The sequence below is a fragment of the Tympanuchus pallidicinctus genome, unplaced genomic scaffold (genome assembly GCF_026119805.1).
Source record: "Tympanuchus pallidicinctus isolate F22 unplaced genomic scaffold, pur_lepc_1.0 scaffold1, whole genome shotgun sequence".
NCBI classification, from domain to species: Eukaryota; Metazoa; Chordata; class Aves; order Galliformes; family Phasianidae; genus Tympanuchus; species Tympanuchus pallidicinctus.
In genome coordinates this window covers 51,305,716-51,327,438 of record NW_026294618.1, presented here as the reverse complement: position 1 = coordinate 51,327,438, position 21,723 = coordinate 51,305,716, and the positions used below count along the sequence as shown (strand labels likewise).

At 37.4% G+C, this 21,723-nt stretch overlaps 1 protein-coding gene and 1 long non-coding RNA gene across 8 annotated transcripts in view; one reads left to right on the top strand and one right to left on the bottom strand.

Annotated features, from left to right (window-relative positions):
* Positions 1-16,182, top strand: part of PTPRK (protein tyrosine phosphatase receptor type K) — a 393,137-nt gene extending 376,955 nt beyond the window's left edge. For all 7 annotated transcript variants that reach the window (XM_052698882.1, XM_052698920.1, XM_052698873.1 and 4 more), the window contains 11 exons: positions 333-430; positions 1,111-1,227; positions 1,944-2,098; positions 3,218-3,353; positions 4,055-4,204; positions 4,827-5,000; positions 7,967-8,098; positions 8,326-8,451; positions 10,912-11,075; positions 12,333-12,468; positions 14,902-16,182. In XM_052698882.1, coding sequence (XP_052554842.1) covers positions 333-430; positions 1,111-1,227; positions 1,944-2,098; positions 3,218-3,353; positions 4,055-4,204; positions 4,827-5,000; positions 7,967-8,098; positions 8,326-8,451; positions 10,912-11,075; positions 12,333-12,468; positions 14,902-14,955 — 1,442 coding nt within the window. In that variant the 3' untranslated portion in view covers positions 14,956-16,182. The remainder of the gene's footprint in view (positions 1-332; positions 431-1,110; positions 1,228-1,943; positions 2,099-3,217; positions 3,354-4,054; positions 4,205-4,826; positions 5,001-7,966; positions 8,099-8,325; positions 8,452-10,911; positions 11,076-12,332; positions 12,469-14,901) is intronic.
* Positions 14,631-20,614, bottom strand: LOC128088412 (uncharacterized). Its single transcript, XR_008210238.1, has 3 exons — positions 20,431-20,614; positions 18,690-18,804; positions 14,631-15,026 (listed from the first exon to the last, which is right to left on the bottom strand). It is a non-coding gene; the product is annotated as an uncharacterized LOC128088412 (long non-coding RNA).
* Between the last annotated feature and the right edge of the window lie 1,109 nt (positions 20,615-21,723).

The window sequence follows — 21,723 nt, the reverse complement described above, 5'->3', positions numbered from 1 at the left end:
ACTCATACCCAACATGTTAATTAAAAAATGTAAAGCAAACCTAATAAAGTTTTAGTCATGTGTTGTTGTGTCCTTGTATTTTTCAAGCCACTTCCAGTGATTCATTTATTTCATATGGTAATTCAGTTAAACTGAGAAAACTGAGCACTGGTTAGCAATAACAATGTAGGCCGGAAACTGCTGTGAAGGTGTGATAATGTGGTTTCATGAAGCTTTCATCTTTGAGCAAGTGCATTCATGCATGCCAGCTCTGTAAAGAAATGGATTTTATTTTTAGCATTCGCTTTGTCTGTTATTTTGCTGCATGGTGTCACCTGGCATTTTTCTTACAGGTCCAGTTCATGAGACTGTGTATGATTTTTGGAGAATGATATGGCAGGAGCAATCAGCTTGTGTTGTGATGGTCACAAATTTAGTGGAAGTTGGAAGAGTAAGTTTTTGTTTCTTCTGATACTGCGGGCCTAAAGAAAAACCTGCTGACAAAACTTGTCACTAGCAGAATGTAAGCAAGTCCTGTGAAGGAGAGGAGAGAAGAGAAAAGGGGAGAATTGACAGTCCACACATCACTGCAGATTACAGTATTGTGCGAGCTATATATACAGATAACTACAGATGCTATGTTGTTTTTGTTGAGTGAAAAATCATCTGAAGACAAAATTCATTTTTGCATACTAGGAAACTGAAATGAGCACAGTAAGTGGAGTAGTGATTAAATGTGCTTCTATATCAGTGACTAGAAATCAGCAAATTGTTTACTATAGCAGTAACATCCCTCAGGGAATAATATATCTGGGATTACTTGCAATGGTTTGATTACTGATATGAAATGCATCCCAGTTTAACATAAGTGGAAATGTATCCCATAGTTTGACACTAAAATTTAAAAAAAAGCTAATTTAGAAATGAATTTGGTGTGTAACTGCAGCTATATAAAGAACCATAAACTCCCTGTAACTACTACTTAACCTGACAGAAAAGCCATTGGTTATGACAAGTCACATGCGTTTGTGGTCATTTTGGAAAAGTATGGTGTAACATAGTACGTGCAGTAACATATCTTCAAGGTTTTATTTTTCTTGGATGTGAAGTGGTTCCTCGTTTTATATTTAGGTCAAGTGTTACAAGTATTGGCCTGATGACACAGAAGTTTATGGTGACTTCAAGGTGACTTGTGTAGAGATGGAGCCCCTGGCAGAGTACGTGGTCAGGACCTTCACTCTTGGAAGGGTGAGCACATTTTGAAAGGGCTTAGAAAAATGCTATTCCCTGATGGCAAGAAGTAAGTCGGGGACTGTGCTTCCATGTGTTCAGGTGGGATACCAAATCCCTCTGTTTGGTTAAGCCCACTGCATAGACAGCCATAGCACCAGGTCTTTCCACTCATGTCTCTCTGGGTTTCAGTTTCCCCAGAAATGTTGACTGCTACCATCCTCTCTCTTACATTCACCTTTTCTCTGTAGCAGACTTCTGAGCTGAGCTCAGGTACTCTGCTAGGAATCATGCCATTCATCTCATTTCACTCTGCCCTGAATGCAGCTGAGCCAATCTCAGTTAATCAAAGAACAAACTCTGTGAATGCAAGATATATGATACAGCTGTGGTCCACTGATGCATTATTATACTTGCCTGTGGATGTTGATAACTTACTGTCAATGAGCAGAAGTTCTGGAAATTGATGCAAATTGCATCTAAGTATAGAAAAACTATCTAATGAGGCAAAACTAGCATACTATAATAGCAAAAGAAAGAATGATGAGCTTCAAAATGGAAATTAAAATACAATAACGTCTTTACACTTCCTATGTTCTTAGCTTTAAATAATCGGGGAAATGATGAAAATGGCATGTAGGTTCTATCACTGATGCCATTATTTGAGTCAAAGGATATCTTATCTGTGAAATACTTTGAAATTCATAACCTTTTTTTTTTTTTGCCTTTTACAGAGAGGCTACAATGAAATCCGTGAAGTCAAACAGTTTCATTTCACTGGCTGGCCTGATCATGGAGTTCCTTACAATGCTACAGGCCTGCTTTCATTTATACGAAGAGTCAAATTATCTAATCCTCCTAGTGCAGGACCTATTGTCGTCCACTGCAGGTGTGTGCAGATGTGGTAGATTGATTTTTTCCACAGCTGCGTATGGGAGCATTTGTAATAGTTTCTTGTGAAGCATTCATCATTTTGAAGTGTTTTGGGTTTTTTTTTTTTCATTTTGAATTACCTGATTCACATTGCAGTAGGATTTGGTTGTCTACAGCAACATTTGAAAATAGCTGAATTCTAATACTGCTTTCCTATCTGGTATGGACAAAGATTTGCTTTTTCTGGCAAGAAATGCACCAGCTAAAGTAATTTTATATTCCTGGCTGCCATCCTGGCTACCATTAGGTAACCTACTGTCTACTTTTGTGACAGCATTCAAGAAATGTAGATAGAGTTGTTTGATAATCTAACATTATATATAGTATTGGAACAGATTATTAATTTAATCTGTTGTAAACAAGTAGATGAATGAAGATAGAATGAGGTTAGTGGCAGCAGGTACAGGCTGTTGTTTCCTGTGCAAGTTTTGCAAGGGTTGTATTGTTAAGCCACAGCCTTTTGATGATTTCCTTTCAGCTTATCAAATGTTCAATTACATTTACATTTCAATTACTACAGATAAAGTTACTAACTCTATACAGATTTTAAAATTTTAAAATTCTCTATGCAAAAATTATCTTCGGTTTATATAAAAATGAAATAAATCAAGCGAGAATCTGTGGGACACTGTGCTGCCAAAACCAGTTTAGTGCTTGGCTGATAAAATGAACACTTTAATTTCTGACTGTAAGGTATCACTTAGAAATCATCCCTAATCATTTATTAAATAAAGACAAGATCTGTCATATTTTGAAGTGCATGAGCTTAATCATCTTCCAAGTTTAATTTCACCTAACTTCTTTTTTACTCTATGTATTGATTTAGGTGATAAAAAGAGAAAAACAGATGCTTTTTGCTGTTTCTTAGTTAATCAAATCTGATTAAAAATGGTTGTTTGGGGCACACCAAATTTTTTAAAAGACATTATGAAAGAGAGAAAATAAATATTTGGTAGTGGTTGTGATGAAAAAAGAACTGGATGGTTTTACAAATAATGCTCACAGCAGAGAGTTTATAAATTTTGTAGGTGTTTTCATGGAACTATTTCTAACAGTGTTTACTGCTCCTCTTCAGTGCTGGTGCTGGACGCACAGGTTGCTATATAGTGATTGATATCATGCTAGACATGGCAGAAAGAGAAGGCGTTGTGGATATCTACAACTGTGTCAAAGCATTACGGTCCCGTCGCATCAACATGGTACAGACAGAGGTATAGTAGTTTTTCTTCTGATGCTTTCTGAAATATGCCTGGTCAGAATTTCACTGTTACTAGCCAAAGAGCAGACAGTGGACAAGAGCTGGGGGGTAGTTGCCTCCATTGGGAGGCACTGCTGTGTGCCAAGGTCATGCAATACAAGCCTGTCAGCTCTTTCTGTCATTGTACAAGTGAGTACTTGCCTGACTGTAACAAAGGGAAAGCCAGAAAAATAATGGGAAGAAATACTTCCTATTGAGACACACTTGATTTTACAACCAACCTAGCTACTAGGTAATTGGTGTACTAGCTCGCACACACACACACAAGGAGAACACAGCATGCCAAATAATTGCTAATCACAGGTAGTGCTTGAAGCAATTTACACTTTCTGCTACTACTATAAGAAAAGCTATTTTTGAAAAATAAAACAAAAAAAGACAGCAAGTCCCTGGCATATATACAGAAACCCATAAGCACCATTAGAAAATTGAGCCCCTCAAATAATTTGCCATGTCTGATCTTTTAAGTTTTACTAACTTAAAATTGGTTCCCAATTATGACAAGACTGTTTGTACTAAAGCAGTATTTAATGATTAATTAATGATGGACAGTACCTTGAGTTTTATACTATGCAGATCTATTTTTCTGAAAAGAAGGAAAGATTGGTTGTTTTTAAATGACAATAATTCTTGTTTCTTTGTGTAATTTGGTAGGAGCAGTACATCTTTATTCATGATGCCATTCTAGAAGCTTGCCTGTGTGGGGAAACTGCCATTCCTGTCTGTGAATTCAAAGCTGCTTATTTTGATATGATTAGAATAGACTCTCAGACAAACTCTTCACATCTCAAAGATGAGTTTCAGGTATTCACAGCTTTTACTAACTCTACACATGTCAACTTTTTTTTTTTTTTTTTTTTTTTTTTTCCTGTAGATACATTTAATTTATTTTAAGGGAAAGAGTTTTCATATCATATTTATAGCATTTTATCTCTTACTTGTATTCCACAAAATAAAGTATCCATGTTTACATGCTTTGCAGAGTTACTTTAAATACAAAATACTACTCTTTGAATAACGTTTCAGTAAGTATCTGTCTGGAATAAAGAGCGCTGGCTGAGAACCAGAGAGAGTTTCAGCTTGCATTTGCACAGTGAAGGCATAGCTCTTTAGAACTCCAAAGGATCCTCTTTGCTTTATTCCTTTCAGGGGGGATGGTGTCTGGTGGAAGCCATTCAGTGATACTCAGAGCATCTTTAATGCCCTCAAAAAGCATTAGTAAGCTTTTCATACAGATAGGAGCTCTTATTTGAAATGTATTTTTATTCTCATCAAAACACATAAGATTTGTTTGTTTGTTTGCTAAATTGTTTGCTAATGCTTTATGTTTTCTCACATTGCAATATTTTAAATTAATAACCTAGTGAATATTGAGAATGTTGTCTGTAAGGCCAATGTATTAAAACAAGTCTCCTCTCTTTCTTAGACCCTGAATTCTGTTACCCCTCGCCTGCAAGCCGAGGACTGCAGCATAGCTTGCTTGCCAAGGAACCATGACAAGAACCGCTTCATGGATATGCTGCCACCTGACAGATGTCTGCCCTTCTTAATTACTATTGATGGGGAGAGCAGCAACTACATCAATGCAGCTCTTATGGATGTAAGAGACTGTCTTCTTTGTCTATGTACGGTGCCATGGAAAGCTGTGTAATATGAGAGAACACTTACTAGTATAAGAAAGAGTAATTCTTTCTTAGCATAGTGCCCAGTAAAACAGTCTTAACAAAGAAAGGTGGCAAATGGGAAGGAAACCCCACCAGCTTGTTTTGCTGGATCAGAAGGTTTAGTATCTTCAGTCTTTTGCATACTTATATGACCCGTTGAAAAGCTCTCCATATCAACACCATTAAATAAAGGTTTAAGTTTCCAGATCTCAAAATCACAGCAGAATCTCAAAAAATCTTATGCTTATCTGGAAGTAAATATTACCAACCTAAGGATGAGGTTACTATCTGTTTTAGGAGAAAATCTATGTATGTTGAAGTAAAAGAGATAGGGAGAGAGGAAGCAAAATGTTTCTTTGACATGCTTGGGGGGTAGCTGTTTTGTGGTTTGTTTGGTTTTTTTTTATTGTTTGTATTTTGACTTGTAGCTCTCGTATAAAGATTTTTAATCTTTGAAGTTTGAGTGGCAGAAGTACTCTCAGGGGAAAAAGGTGAAGTAATGGAAAGAATGGAGGTGAACCTATTTATAAATGTTTTGTTGATAAAGAGGCTCATCAGACATGCTGTCAGATACCTGCCTCTGCCTTCCTTTAACACTGCCAAAGTTAGGCCTCTAAAGCCTCTTTTTACTGTAAATACTTCAATAAGTGGCCTGATTTTCAGAACATCTCATTTTCCTCAAAAATGTATTTTTGTCAGAAACTGCAATGTCAAGAAGAGATTCTGGAATAAAATGGTAAATAGCATCAAAAGTCAACAGGACTGAATGGTATTTGTTCCTGAGCTAGTGCAGGAAATGTCTGAACTACTAGCAAAATACAGTTCCTAATCTCACAATTAGCTATTGTGCCAGAAAAATAGAGTAGCATGTGTGAGACTAATCCATTACAGAATCATAGAGGCTGAATGGATGAATTAGAGTAGTGAGTAGAATTTTGGTAGCAGTCAAAATTGTTTAGAATTGCAGCTAAAATTACATGAAGCACCTGGATAAAATTGATGTTACAGAGACCAACCAGCACATCTATGTGAAGGAGTGTTTGGGGAGAAAGAGAAACAGTAGAGACTAAAGGTGGTATGGCAGAAAGAATCTGAGTGTGTAACAGTGTGGAAGGCAGAGAGAGAAAGCAAGCAGCATGTTAATGGAGGCAAGTTTGTACAGACTGAAATGATAGTAATAAAGGGAAAGAAAGCAGCAGAAAACATTATATTACAAAGAATGCATATAACAAGGCAGTAAGTACAGTTAAAAATTTGGTTGATAAAAGGGTGGGGGTTGTTTTTGCTTTTTTTTTGTCATTTTTTTTTAGTACTGATTTAGTCAGAAAAGAGAATCTCATTGCCGGGAAAGGAGAGTTTCAGTAGCAAAACAGAAATAGAAACTTTCTTCTTTCCACAGCGTATTTGTTCCTGTGTTCCCACAAAAAGGTGTCTGCTTCCCAGTGTGATAGCAGATACCCTGCCTGCTCTTTTTGAAGGTCTGATCATCTTAATCTCAGTATGAGCTCTTGTCTCAGGAGAAACCAGAAATGATGGGGAAAGGGCTAGGAAAGCATCAGCTTCTTTCTATTTCTTAAAAATATAAGGAAAGAATTGACAGCTGGTGTTCCTCTTTGCTACTTGAATAGATGGAGGAAGCAGGACACATGCTGCACCTTAGTATACTTCACAGAGTGGGAAAAGATAGCAAACTATAGGGAGAAAACTGTCCTCTTCCTTATTTTATTGTCAAATAAGTACTGATTCTAAAGGCGTTTGTTATCTTCACAATTTACAGTAAGTAGAAAGGGAAAAAGTATTTTTCCTTCCTGGACTCAAACTGTGCTCTCTGAGGACATATTAATATATTGCATATGAAGTTCCCTCATGCCAATCTGCAAGCAAGCAAGGTGCCCTGCCATGTCCCTCTTCTAGGCTAATGTAATCTACTTATTTCAGTAAAAAGCATCTTAAATGCTTTTGTGCCAGTACAGGTGCTAAGTACTTAGTGTGGGGATCCCTGCATTGTGAACAGAAGTCCCAGAATTTTTACTTCAAACTTGACACTTAGGTTCCCATAAGCCTAACAAGGATATCATGTCCTTACTCTTTTTCTCAGATGAACCTATCAGTGCTTTCTTGCCAGTTCCCTTGTTGCAGAACTCTGCCATGCATAGTTGCAGATTGTCTGCATAAAACTGCCATTCTTTTTTCTTCTGATTGCTGCTAGCAAGTCACATCCTAAAGAGACTTAACCCCTCTGCTGTTGTATCTCAGGCAACTTGTGCTGGGCTGGAAAACCCTGTGTACTTGTGCATAACACAGCAAGCATGAAACAAAATCTTCTGTCCTTACACAAAATAGTATTTTGCTGTTTATCCTCTGCTTTGTTATGGAAGTCAGTTCAGTAATTCTGATGACCAGGACTGAAGTCTAGTAAAAGCTGCCATCAGCTTGGGATTGCATCTCAGTATACTGTCAGGGATGAGCTTTGTCTGCATCTCAGTTATAGAGCTGGCATGTGTCTTCGTGTGTGCAGGGTGACTAGCTGGGACTTTTACCTTTACACTTCTAAGTGCAGAATGGAAAGAGGTTGTCTGCTGAGTCTCCCTGGCACAGTGCCTGGAATGGCACAGCCCTGAGCCTCAGCTTCTGAGCAGAGCCCTCCAGAGCCTCTGCTGTGCCATCTGCGCATTTGAACTGTGGTACATGGCCCATCACCAGAGGTCGCAGACCTGAGCACAGCAGCATCCTTGTTCTTACTTGACACAGTGATGTGTTTGTAACACCACCTTCAGTGAAATCTGCTATAATTGATGTTACAGCTTTGTTCTATTTATAGTTTGTTTTTGTTGTGGAGTTTCAGCGGAAGTTAAGAAGTACTTCCTTTACCAATTGGTAATAAATTTGTTTGCCTTTGCAGAGCTACAGGCAGCCGGCAGCTTTTATTGTCACGCAACATCCTTTACCAAACACTGTGAAAGATTTCTGGAGATTAGTGTATGACTACGGCTGTACTTCTCTTGTGATGTTAAACGAGGTCGACTTAGCACAGGTTAGTTTGGGGCTTGAGTTTTCCATTTACTGTCACATGCTTTAATATCTCTGCACCCACTACATGATAGGATGTTGAACAGTGCAGCTGTTTTACAGTTATTCTGTTGCTCTTCTTTACAGCAACTAATAATACAAGTAAAGGCCAGGTGTGGTGTCTACAGTGGTGCAAGACAATTCTCCCATTGTAACTTAACATTTATTTATACCCATTTTGCTCTGGCACAGGGCTGCCCACAATACTGGCCTGAAGAAGGAATACTGCGTTACGGTCCCATTCAAGTGGAATGTGTGTCTTGTTCAATGGACTGCGATGTAATAAACCGAATTTTCAGGATATGCAATCTAACAAGAGTAAGCATTATCATAACATGTAACAGTTTTTAACATTCTCTTGGCTATTCTGGTTTTTAATTTTGAATAGTAGTAAAATATTAATGTTCTTTCGACAGAAAAATTAAAGTACTAAAATCTAATGCTAGCTTCCAGGGCTTTACTAGAGCTACCCATTAGGTAGAGAGAACAGTGAGATGAGTGACTGCTCTGTAATATTCTCCATGTAAGCAAAAGTTGTGTGAGAAGGATTCTGTTTAGTCAGTGTATGGAGAAAGGAATATCCATGTAAAGAGCATGTAGTGACAGGCATTTTATTTGCAACTTCCATGAGATGTTTTCCATCCTACATTGGGAACTGCAGCACTCAAAGTGGTTATGCAACCAGCACTTTCTCAGTTTTAGCTCCAAGAACTACACATCCTATAAAGCGTGGTGTGAAAAAACTCTGAAAGTTCCTCTGGAGGACTCTGCACCACTGTACCTTAACCTACCTTTGTCACCTTTTAACTTCAGAACCACTGCCAGTCTTGCAGTTTTGTCATTTCTTTCACACGTTGCAATGTCTTGTCTCTTTGCTGTTCCAAAGTGTTTCACACTGTCACAGCATCTTATCAAACCCTGTTTGCAACACAGTGTCTGTTCTTCTTGCTCACCTCTATAAATCACTTATTTATGTTGCCTACAAGTAAAAAGATACAGATGCATCTGTGCAGTTAACCAGCAGCCCCTGGTTGACGTACTGTATTATTCAGCTAATACTGATCAGGCCACCATCTAATATTAGATATTAGCCACCAACTGTGGTTTGTAGTATAATTTTAACTTTCATTAATGTTGAACAATTGCTGTTACAAACTTCAAGAGCAGTGCCTCCTGTGTTATTATTTTGGCTCACAACATCAGAGGCAGATGTTGGTGGTATAGCAGTAGAGGTTGAACCTTCCTGCCAATATTCTATTACGTTTTGTTGCTGTATGACAGATGGCAGCAGAGGGGCAGTCTGATAGAATGGTGTCCGACATGGAAGTGCATATGAAGCACAAGGGTGTCATTGAATTTCTCCATGCAGAAAAAATTGTACCCACGGACATTCATTGATGCTTGCTCAACATTGATGGAGACCAGTGGATGTGAGCACAATGAGGCAGTGGGTGGTGCATTTCAGCAGTGGTGACAGTGACATGAAAGACGAGGCATGTTGAGGATGGCCATTCACAGCTGTCACACTGCAAAAAGAAGAGCTTTTCAATGAGTTCACTGACGCAAATTGGCTAATAGGGGTGTCTGAGTCTAAAAGCACTCTTTTGTATGATTCTGTGATTCTGATGATTCCCTATGATTCTGTGATTCTGCAGCTGAGAATTTGCTCCATCAGTGTTATTGCGTTCTTTGTATCTTTTGTTGTGTCCATGGAAATAAATAGGAGGCATTACTTTGGAACAACCAGAGTATATACAAACCTTTTTCTAACTAATATTTTGGTCACACTTTGATTTTTTTCAAGTAAAAAGGGCAATCTATGTGTGACTAGCTTCTTCTGTAAATTGTACTTTGCTTACATTCAGAGTCAAGGAAAAAACAAAAAACAAAAAACAAAAAAAACCCAGCTCTTCATGCCCTGTTTGGAAAGTATAGGAAGCAGAGGAATGGGGATGGTGGTAAATATTATGCTACAACACTTTTTTGTTGGTGCATGTTTAATTTCCTTTTTTTTTTTTTTTTTTGGTTCATTTCTTATTCGCTTTTTCATTTTTTTTTCTATTTTGATTTTCTAATTCTCTTTTTCTCTTCATTTTCCATCCATTTTGCCTTAATATCTTTTTCTAAATATTTCTGTGCACTGTTCTCCCTATTACAAAATGCATATTCCTTTTACTTTTCACCTGCCTCCACTCCAAGAAACTTAACAGGCTTTTTCCAGTAGCTGAGGCTTCTCTTGTCATCCTAATACAATTCTAAAGGATCTACCACGTGGAAGGCTCAAACTGGCAACAAGGCTCTCATGACTGTAATAGTCTGACAGAAAGGGAAGACGTTATTTAAGGAAGAAGATACTTGAATATTACTTACTTATTTATAATGGGGTTAGTTCATGCATGGGAAGGTTTAAAACGTAGCTAATGGCATGTGTCTCTGCATTTCTCTATCTCTGGGAATTCAACAATGATGGTTCTGAAGCTAAGAATGGAACTCCCTAATACACTGACTCTTGAGAATTTTGCCTTTTAGAAGTGAGGATAGGTTGGAATACTGACTGATCAGCATTGACTCTGTCTTGAAAATATTTACATTTTTTTCCTTTTTAAATCTTTTTTGAGCCCAAGAAGTATTAATTGAGACCCTATGATATGCAAAGTATACGTGTTGTAATCTGTCAATAATATAAACACTTTTGTACCATATTAGTTGTATATGTGGGTTTTCTCAACCTGGATGTAAGGGTGCCATGTTGACCTAAGCCTCTTTGATTTCCTTCAGCCACAAGAGGGCTATCTAATGGTGCAGCAATTCCAGTATTTGGGATGGGCTTCTCACAGAGATGTACCAGCCTCCAAGAGATCCTTCTTGAAATTAATCCTCCAGGTTGAAAAATGGCAGGAGGAATGTGAAGAAGGGGAGGGCCGGACCATCATTCATTGTCTGTGAGTGATTCTGAGAAACTCAGTAACGGCTCTTCAAACAAATATATATAAATTACTCCTTTTTTTTTCATGTTCAAGTGGGATTCTAATGGGTATGTTCCTATGGATATCTTTGTCGCTTAAAAAAGAAAAAAAGAAAGAAAATGTATCCCTGGTACTGCAGGCCAACCTTTGGTCAACTTTCAGGTTTGGTTAACTTTCAGGTTTGTTTCAGGTCGAGGTACCATGAGTATTTTTTTTTTATGATCCTAATTGATACTGTGTATTGTCTTCTGTACCTGATAGCATGTTTTTCAAGTGCAAAATATGTACAGATGAATTTCTGCAGTTCAGTTTAAGTTTTGACAAATAACATAGTATTTTATACTGAGTGACAAAGGTCATCTTTTTTGTGTACCTCTGGCTTGTCTTGTGTTCTTTTTTATTCCAGAAGGCCTAGATCTAGAAAAAAATTCTATAGTGTGATCCTAAAAATATTGCTAATACTGACATTTTAAGAAAAAAAAAAAAAAAAAAAAAAAAAGAACACTTGCTCTGTTCCTTAAAAGTATTAGCAATAAAAATTCCTGTTAAATAGGATTTGTTAAAAAGACATTTTAAAAACGCAGTATCTTTTTCTCCCAATCTCTTTCCTTTATATGTATCTTTAAGTAAAAAAATTAAATCTTAAAAGTAAATCACAAATTTCTCCTTTACAAGAGAAAAAAAGTTTCTGCATAAATGTTTGGAATTACCTTGTGGCCACTTTCCACCCACTCATCCTTGTATCCATGGACCATTGTGGCTTATTTATACTTGGCAAGAAAAAGCACCTATCCAACTTTCTTTAAAGTGAAGATTAACATAGTTCAGAAGTATCCATAAAGGTCAACAAAATACCTAATCAGTGGTGCCTTGGCATTGCTCTAGCTGATAATCCCCATATTCTAAAATAAGTCAAATGAGCCTCTTTCCAGAACTAAACAGAAAGTATTGTACTTGCCATTGAATTTGCTTTCTAATTTTAAATGCAAATTGAGCTATAACACAGCTGGATGGCATGGTAGTCTGCAAAGACAGAGTTCAAAAGAAGTTATTGAGAACAAGGTCAGAAACACAAAATGTCTCAGACCAAACCAAACCCATTGGAGCTGCAAGATGATTGCCAAAACTTTGTCTCTTTGCGGAAGTCACAAGTCACTTATGCTTACAGAAGCATGCACTGGGTGCCCTGTTTTGCTATAGTGACATTTAATCAGCTCTTCTCCTTATGTACAGAAATGGTGGTGGCCGGAGTGGGATGTTCTGTGCCATTGGCATTGTGGTTGAGATGGTAAAAAGGCAGAATGTGGTTGATGTTTTCCATGCTGTGAAGACTTTGAGGAACAGTAAACCCAACATGGTAGAAACTCCGGTAAGCAAAAAAAGCCCAACAGAATTACTACAAATGGCCAGGGAGCCAGAGACTTGTCTTCTGTGAGCTGCATGCAGTGTTGTGTCCATAAATCAAAGCAACCCTGTGTGGGACTTGAGCTAAGAGAAGGTGACTTGTCTTTACACCCCCTTATTGTAGTACATATTGAGCAGAGGCTGATCTAATTCTTAGTGTGAGCATAAAGTTCAGAAACATAACAACTTATGGTGGAAATTTATTGTGTGTACACGTTAGTCAGCATCATGAGAGGCCAGGCTAAGTTTTTATGCTAGTTATCTTTTAGTGATACTGTTACTTTCACAGGACATTCTCATTTAACAGGCTTATCTTTAATTTCTCAAAAGAACCTGGACTATTAGAGTAGAAGTTGTGGCACACTGCACTCACAGAAGCCATCCTGAAATTTCACAGAGCAAGGCATTTCTTCTTAGTAGGAAGAAGCTGTAAAGGAGATCCATATATTTTACTTCTTTATAATAACTGCTGTTTTGGAAGCTATATTGAATAATGCTAGTGTTTGTTACTCTACCTTTAGTAGTCAGAAATGATACCTCAGCACTTAAAAATCAAAGACTATGGGATCTAGTATGGAAATACATAAACAACATAAGCCTGAATTAGCAAAGCCACAAGATGAAACCAAGTATTTGTATGTACATTGGCAGAACTCAAAATGACCTTCACTCTTCTGAATGTGTTTGTATACATGAATGCATATCTGTCTGTCTAATCACTTCAGTCACCAAAACTGAACATCATGGAAAGTGCTTAAAAATTCCTCTGTCTTCCAAATGCATTTTTTTTCCTCCTTGTAGCTGAATGTGAAAGCAGGTTAGACAGTGCTCTGGTGCTTCTGCCATTTGACTCTCACGCTGCCAGAAGCCAGTGTCACTTTTCAGCCAGATGGCTGCCTACAGCATAAGATTCAGGGATGCCAATCGGAATTAAAAATGTTTTGCAGTTTATGCATCCTGAAAATTGCTTCTGACCTTGTGAACTTGCATATTGAGCAAAATGGCTGTAGCTGTCTTTTCCTACACTGCCCTTTTTCCAAGTGTCAGTGCTTGTTTAGTATCAAGTAGCTTCTGTGGCACGATTTGCTTAATTAATGTGTATCACTTCCATCCATTGCTACTGCATAAATTAAAAAATGGTTAACATGTTAACAACTAGAACATATTGCAGCAGCACTAACATTGGTCTAGGTATTGCTTGTTTTGCTGCAAATACTTTACAATCTGCTGCGCTATAGACTTCTGAGATGCAACATATTGAATTGCTGCCTTGATTTCAGTTCACTGCTGTGAGGAAAACTGGTCTGATCACATGGAAAATTACTTGTGTCACTGTAAAGGGAGGCCAAGGTAGATTGTCTTTTTCTGATAAATAGTCTGAAAACTTATATTTAATTTCAAAATAGTCCTGAATTCCAGTGCAGTTTTCATTTGCAGATATTGAATTTCTGTAGTTATGTATTGCTGTGCTTTGTAGGTTTTTATTCAGAACTCTTGAACAGCAGCAGCTGTTGAGTCATTAGTTAGAAAACAAACCAGGAAAACCAATATACAACATTGTCATGTGCCCTACATTCAACAGCATGATCAGATAACACAAAAAAGCAGCACAATAAAACCTTTAAGATATCCCTACCATTTCCTGCTAATTGATCACACTGGCTTATTTTGAACCAAAAATGAATCACAAAAGCAGGTTTGTTTTGTTTGGTGGTAAGGACAATAGGGATTGAGTTCATTTCTTGTTTTTAATTCTCACTGCTTTCTCCTCTCTCCTTTCTCCTCCCTTTCCCCGAGTACCAGCTCTGAACAGCAGGGTTGTTGTAGGAAATACTAAGTATGTTGAACCTTTGAGCTCTAACTTCTCTTTTAAATGTGCATTCTCATATCCTGGGCATTACATCAGAGCTATTGAAAAAACACTGACCCAGGGCAGCATAGTGTCATAGTTCAGTATTCTCTATATTGCTGTCCAAGCAGTAGTTACCTGCTGAACATCAGCTAACTTACATGTACATGGTGTTTCAGAGTTGAGCAGCTTCACTGCAAAAATGTTCTGGCTGATAGGAGAGATTCTCATGTTTGATAACCGGTTCAAAAGCTGAAAAAATTGGAGAAGTAAATCACTGCATTTCATGGTCAGGTTTATTTTTTATATTTTGTTGGTTATGGTTTGTTTATAAGTCAGAGCTGATAATACACTTGTGTAATAGAGGGGTGAAAGAAGAAAAGTGAAAAGAGGAAAAAAAAAAAAGAAAACCAACCCAAGTGTGTCAGTCTTGAATTTAAAATTGTTTAGTAGTCAGAAAAGGCTATTCTTGTTTGTAGTCATTGCTGCTGTTTAATGATTTAGAACGTCAATTTAACTTTATTACTTTTTTCCCTTTCTCCCTTAAAGGAGCAGTATCGCTTCTGCTATGACGTTGCACTGGAGTATCTGGAATCCTCTTAGTTGGAATGGATGTGACAAAGTTCACCAAATATCTGAATCGCATTACGCTGTTTTGACAACAGTTCTTGATCCTGTGAAGAAAGATTTTAGGGGAAGAGGGGGGAGGGGGGATTTTAAATTTTAAATGCAAAGTATTTTTCTTATGAAGTTGTGTATCTTAATAAAAGAATTCAATCTGTTTCTATGCTTGTATACAGTATCAACATTTAGTGCCACATAAATACTATTTAATGAAAACCAGAGTCAGAAGAGATTTGCGCAAATTAGGACTTTTCAGTGTTTGTAAATGCAGCCGTCTCTCAATTACAGTAGAGCGACCATCTGTTGCATGTATCGATATTTCCTATATGGTATTAATTTTCTTTTTTTTTTTTCCTTTTGATACATTGTTAAAGTACAATAACAGTGCAGATTGATAGTAAGGTTCATTCTTTATACGTTTCAAGTGTTGCATATATATATTATATATAGTTAAAAAAAAAAAAAAACTGGCTTATTTTGTTTTAATGTGCAATGATGGTTGGATCACATAAAGATCTTTATAAAGAAACTTAAACATAAGCCAAAGACTCAAGTGTAAATATGTCTATATGGAGAAAGCACATGTATTTATTGTTTACTTGCATTCCTTTTTTGATGGCTGAAAAAAAAAAAAGAATCATTTTTCTTGAAGAAAGCTTTTTTTGCTGAAATCAAGTGTAAACAATTTTTGTAGTTTATTTTTTGTATGTTTAGTGTAAGTAGAAGACATACTTTTTATGCATAGACCAAGAAACATTGGTATAGTGGTTTTGTTGTGTACATGCTTGTGAATCAGATCAGATCCATGTAAACAATTATAGAGGGTCTTTAACCACAGGACCAAAATCAAAACATTTTGCTGAAAATGTATAGTTTTTCACATTTGCATTAGTTAAATACTGATTAAAATCTGTGGAAGGAAGGGCGCTCATCAAATTGACTTTGCCTATGACTTGCACATCATTGGAAGAAATTTTTAAGCACCGTTAGAGTTCTAAGGGATCCAATTGTTAAGAAAGATACTGAAGCACAGATCTACAGGAGAACTGTCAGGCAAATAGATGGTTCTACAAATGCCCTTTAGTGCAAAAAGCATTTGTTTAACAAATTGTAAAAATAAGTAATGTTTATTTTGATGTTTACGAACATGTACGCTTTGCTTCTGAGAAAGCAAAATTTGAATAAACCAAATCCAGATTCTCATTACTTGTGGTGTACAAAATATTACTGTGCTTTTGCTTAGCATGTATCCATTTGTTCAAAAGCTTTCCTATATCTCATCAGTTAAAGTCATTTCAGTCTCTTGTTGGTCTTTTTTAGAACTGATAGTAAAATGATAAGGTGCTTATAAATATTCTGTAAAGTAAGAGTGAATTAAACTTTTATTTAAAGATTATTTTTTTATTTTTTCCTATTTTAGCAAGCTCTCACTGTCCTTGTTAAGGAGTTGTATTTGTGTGAAGATTATATTTGGATAAAGAATAACTCAGAAAGAAATTGTGTTATTTTTCACTTCAGCATTTCAGGGAGTGTTTGAAAAGACTCTATATCATATGCATGAAAACCAGTGCATTAAAGTTTCTTTCTTTACTTCAGGAACATGGAATTACCCTTCTAAAACTATGGCAGAGAAATGTTTATAGGAATTTTTTTCTACTGTTTTTTCAAAGCTCCTCTCTGTATTGTTTAGATCTCTAGTTCCAGATCTTTAAAAAAATCATTTTCTTTTGTTGTGCAATGGTAGTTCCTGCCTATGAAAAGTAAGCAAAATGGGTTTGAAAAAGTTCAGTGAGTCTTGGTACTCAAAATTACTCAATTTTTTGCCGTATTGGAAAGAGAATTTTAGTCTTCATGGAATGGAATGATAATGTTCTCAACTTTATCTGTAAGGCCATGGCATCTCAAAATGCTTGATCCAGCTCTCTGCTCTTCCTCTTCTGTGGGGACAATGCAGCTTCTCCGCAGATGGATTCATCCTGCATGTTTTAGGCATTTAATGGGGTTAAGTGAACTGGATTCTGGAAGAACCCTCCTCCTTATCCTTAAAGATTTCTGAGAAAACTATATTACTCTAGAAGTCTAGATTAATATTTTTGACAGATGAGATGAGCTGCTTTTAGGGCTGTGGAATGCAGAAACCAAATTCCATACTGATGGCAGTGATTTTCTTTATTTTTTCTCTCCAGACCAAAAATGTAGCATTAGGCTGAATGAATAGTTAACTTTCATAGAGAGCTCCTACATGAGGGATCATAGGGTCAGTCCTCACTAGAAGTGCAAACTGCTCCCTAAGCAATTTCCAAGGTGCACCAAGCATGATTGGTGTGTGTACAAACCTGAAGCTGGGCTTTGCAGCATACTTGAGCAGAATGGTGCCTGCATGGGAAGGACCAGCTACAAGGTATTTCAGCTGATTGTTCTGCAAATGAGTACTCTGTCTATGTTATTTAAGTATTATGGGAGTGAGTGTAATTTCTGACTAACTACATACCTGATCTAAGGAACTTTGCAATAGCTCATGAAAAACCTGCAGGAAGTTCTTGCTTGTAAGGCTAGGGAAAAGTAAGCAGAGGGAATGCAGAGTGTGAAAAGCACCTCAGAAAAACCATTCACCAGTAGGGATTTATGTACCTTGGGGGCTTCTTAAGCAGATTGCAACGTTATGTAGAATCACCCATTTCACACAGATTCAGAGACAATTGGTACTATTTTTACATTGAAAGTAAACATGAAGCTTTAATCTTAGCGTGCTCAGTATACGCAAGCAGTTACCTCTATTTGTTTCATTCAAGAGGTCACTCAGAAAATAGTTATGTAGTCTAAGTAAGTCCTTGTGTCACCAAGGTGCCAGATTAACATCCGAGAAATAAGAAAGTAAACGCTGCTGTGGGAGTATGATATTTCAATTCCAAAATCCAAGATCTGAAAATGCCAACAAAGGAAGCAATGGAAGGCAAGAGCTATGTCACTGAGCCTACAAAGTGAATTGGTGTGTTGAAGGACAAGAAAAGGGCAGTCTGAGAAAAATTGTTGCAGACTCATTGCGTGGCCAGGCCACCTGGACCGACAAATGACCACATAAAAGGCCTTTTTTAAGGTTCATTCTGCTGCTTTGTCAGAGGAAACCCAGAGATCTTGCAATAAATGTAAAAGCTGCTTTTATAGTGCTCTGTTCTGTGCTGAAAAGTAGCTCATTTTCTGCTTTACTTTCCCGTGTCACGTAGAGGTCTGAACTGAGTTAAGTGATCCTAATCTCACAAAGGAGCTTTTGTGGTGTTTTATTGCTGGTGCTCTTCCTTTGTTAAACAGACAAAGGTCTCTAACCTCTGTAGATCCAGGATTGTCGAGGACAGCTGTGAATATTCACTTATATCTTTACCTCTGGACTTGAATATCTGTTAGCAACAGCTCTGTATACAGAGGGTGGCTTTCAGAACATATAAAGGTTTTGTGTCTTAAGTTTGCCTTTAGATAAATGCAGCAAAACGTTGTATTTATGATTTCTTTTAATTAGAACGTCCTTTCAAACAGACTGGCAATGTAGAAGTGTTTCTGAATTATTTTTAAAATTGTGTAAAAGTTGGTGATAGTTGACAGACGTGTTAGTTTGCCCCACTTTTCTCAGAAATTAATCTGTTCCCATGCTACTGGGTTTAGATTCCTAATTCTGCAAAGATTGACATGTACGATGACAGGCATAATAGGATCCTTACCTAATAATAATGTTTATTAACTGTGTCTTGAACAGCAAAGAACAGGTGCTTTTGTGCCATGTTGAGATGCAAAAGCTGATTTCTGTAGACATTCGTAACCCTTTCTGGCTTCCATCTGGATCAGAAAACAGTTCTGTGTTGACAAATTATATCAAGATAAATTTGAAAACCCCATATGCTCAGAGATTTTTCACATCTCCACTAAATAAGCAGAAGAAAAAAAGAAAAACAAACAAACAAACAAACAAACAAAAAAAAAACAGTGACAAAGCCCATCTTCTGAACCTGGAGCCAAAACATGATATTTTCCTGCAGGTATTGGAATATCCTGGAGTTCTCTGGTAATGAGCGTGAGATGGTATCTGGCAAAACTCAGTAACTCCAGATTTTGATGTATGCACTTTTGTGCCAAATTCAAAGCAGTGTGTGGTCTCATGGTAGAAAACTTTGATCTTTCATTTCTGAGCCTGACCATTTGTAGAGCAGGAACTGAAGTGACAGAATATTTTTTCCAAGTCCTGAAACTTTGAGGAAAGTTACTGTCTGTTTGCACTCCAATAGCGAATGTGAAAATTGGAGATTATAGTTGTAGTAGTTATATAGTTAGATCTATAAGTTTCTCTCCTGGTAAGCAGATTGAGTTGTTTTCTGTAGCAACTGTGAGAAACACACTCAAGATCAAAAATTTCTATTCGGGCAAAGATCTCTGTGAAAAGCAGTTTATTCATTATTGCAATAATGGGCGCACAGGCCCTACTGACAAGGGAGAAATTGTGCTATTAGTCAGTGAAATCCATTCCGTTATATACCCGGGTCCAACACAGGTAAAGTCTCTCCTTGCACTCACTGGTTGAGCATTTCAGGCTTACAGTCTTCCAATGCTGTTGCTACCTTATGATTCCATACACTGTCTGTTACCAATCCATTGTCTTTATGTTCTGTATTTTTTACAGCGACAGGAGCACACTATTTTAAACAATCTGCACACTAGTTCTGTTCTGTACTGGACTCTCCCCTACACTATGTAATTACTTTACCTAGTGCCTGTGCCAATTTTACCTAGGTCGGAACGCCCCAGTCTCAACTTTACTCTGTTCAGCAACTTTCTTTGTGAAAGGGCAACTTATCCTATGCTACATACAGAAATACTGAAAATTTCCACTGCGAAAACGTGATCTACCTTTCACACAACCACAAAGCCTAATTAAGATAAGCTTCAGAAAAGTTTTGAAAGATGCTTATTGTGCTAAAAATTGTTCTTATGGACCTCACTCCCAATAGGTGAAATCCAGTTCATTTGCAGTCAAGGACATACGGGTAAAAGTCTTGTTAGCCAGGTTTCATTAAGCATTTCTGATCCACCTGCTGTATCAAAAGTAGGCAAAATATGCATCCAGACCATCCAGACAAACAGTCAGAATGATCTGCAGCACAGACTCAGGTGCTGTAGCTCTTTTCTCCAGTTTCAGGATGGAGTTGTTACGAAACTTGCTGATGGTACAGAATAGCAACACAAAATTGCCTCCATTTACTGAAAGTGCTTGAAACCACCTGCTGAAATGGTATATGCATTCATTTTGAGTTAGGTAGAAATCACTTAGACTTAGGAAGCTGTGGCACTGCTGCAACCTTTTCTGTTGCACAACATTGTATCATTGAAGCTTCAGTCAACGCAGTTTAAACTGTTAAACAGGTTAGTGCTTAGCTTCATCTTCTCAAATGATCAAGGTTTCCAGCTTACCTTGCATTAAGAAATACGGCAGTGTTTCAGCAGCACTTCCACAGGTCAGACAACTTCAGGGATGAGGATAAAAGTGGAGCATAAAAGCACAAGGTACTGTATAGGTTCATCTAATATTTCTCCTCCAGCAAGATGAGCTAGTTCAGCTAGTGTGACAGTGAGCTGTAATTACAGCTGAGAGAAAATAGCTGTGTGGTTTTGTCTGCAGTAAAGGCTTTTAATATATATATATATATAAAAAATCTTTCTTTTTTTTTTTTTTTTTTTTTTTTTTTTAAAGCAGTGTAGAAGTGCAGGCTTTGTTTCTACTTCAGCATGCCTTCCTTTCAGGTATTTGTTTGCTTCAAACAATAGTCTCACTTAATGCAAACCTTTTCTAAGATGATAGTCCTTCAAGTCATAGCCCATAGCACTCACTGTGCTCAAAACACAAGTAAGCTGCACAGATATGATAGATAGATGCTATATTGCTTTTAAGGAGGAACTGCAATCCTTTTTCATAAGGGAAGTTGTAGCCTTTGTGAAAGAGCAACCTGTGAACTGTCTGGGGCCAGCAAGAGGATAGGAACCTTGTTCTCCAGTTGTTTGAGCAGCAGCATAGGTGTAGATGTAGCATAGACAGGATGAAGAGTATAAGAACTGAGACAAAATGGGGACTTCCCCAAAAGGCTGCAGATAGGAAATGGAAGAATAGAAGTTCTGAACTCCTCAGTCAGTGAAGAATTTTCAGATTCTGAGTGTGTGTTGTGGCTGTGATCAAGCAAGGTTGAACATATGATATGTGTCACTGGGGATTAAAGATTCTGAATAAGGGACAATACCAAGAAAAGGAAAGTGCAGTTTTTGTGAGCAGCTACTTTAGTAAGTAAAGGAGAGATCAAAGTATGTGTCATGAAAGAAAAAAGCCCCCCTAGATGGGCTTAGAAGAGGCAAGAGACTTGAGGAGCAGTTTGTACAGATCATTTCATGGTTAATGACTCCACTTGGTATTAGGACTCAGGCAGTTAACAGCCTTGAAACCCACAAGGTGCAATGTTTGTGCTACCATAGTTCTCGTCGTTCATCAAGAAAATGAGGAGAAACTACTTTATGATGCTGTGATCATTCAGATAATCTATATCTTAGTTTTCAGGACAAGGAACAGATGAAAAGTAAATTTGACAATAAGTTACAGCTCAGGCATGATTCCACAGCATGATCAGCTCCTAGTTTACTCTTAATCAAGACCCAAATGTGGTCAAACAGTGGATGTGAGCACAGTAAGCAATATGTACTGTGTTTCAGTAGTGGCAA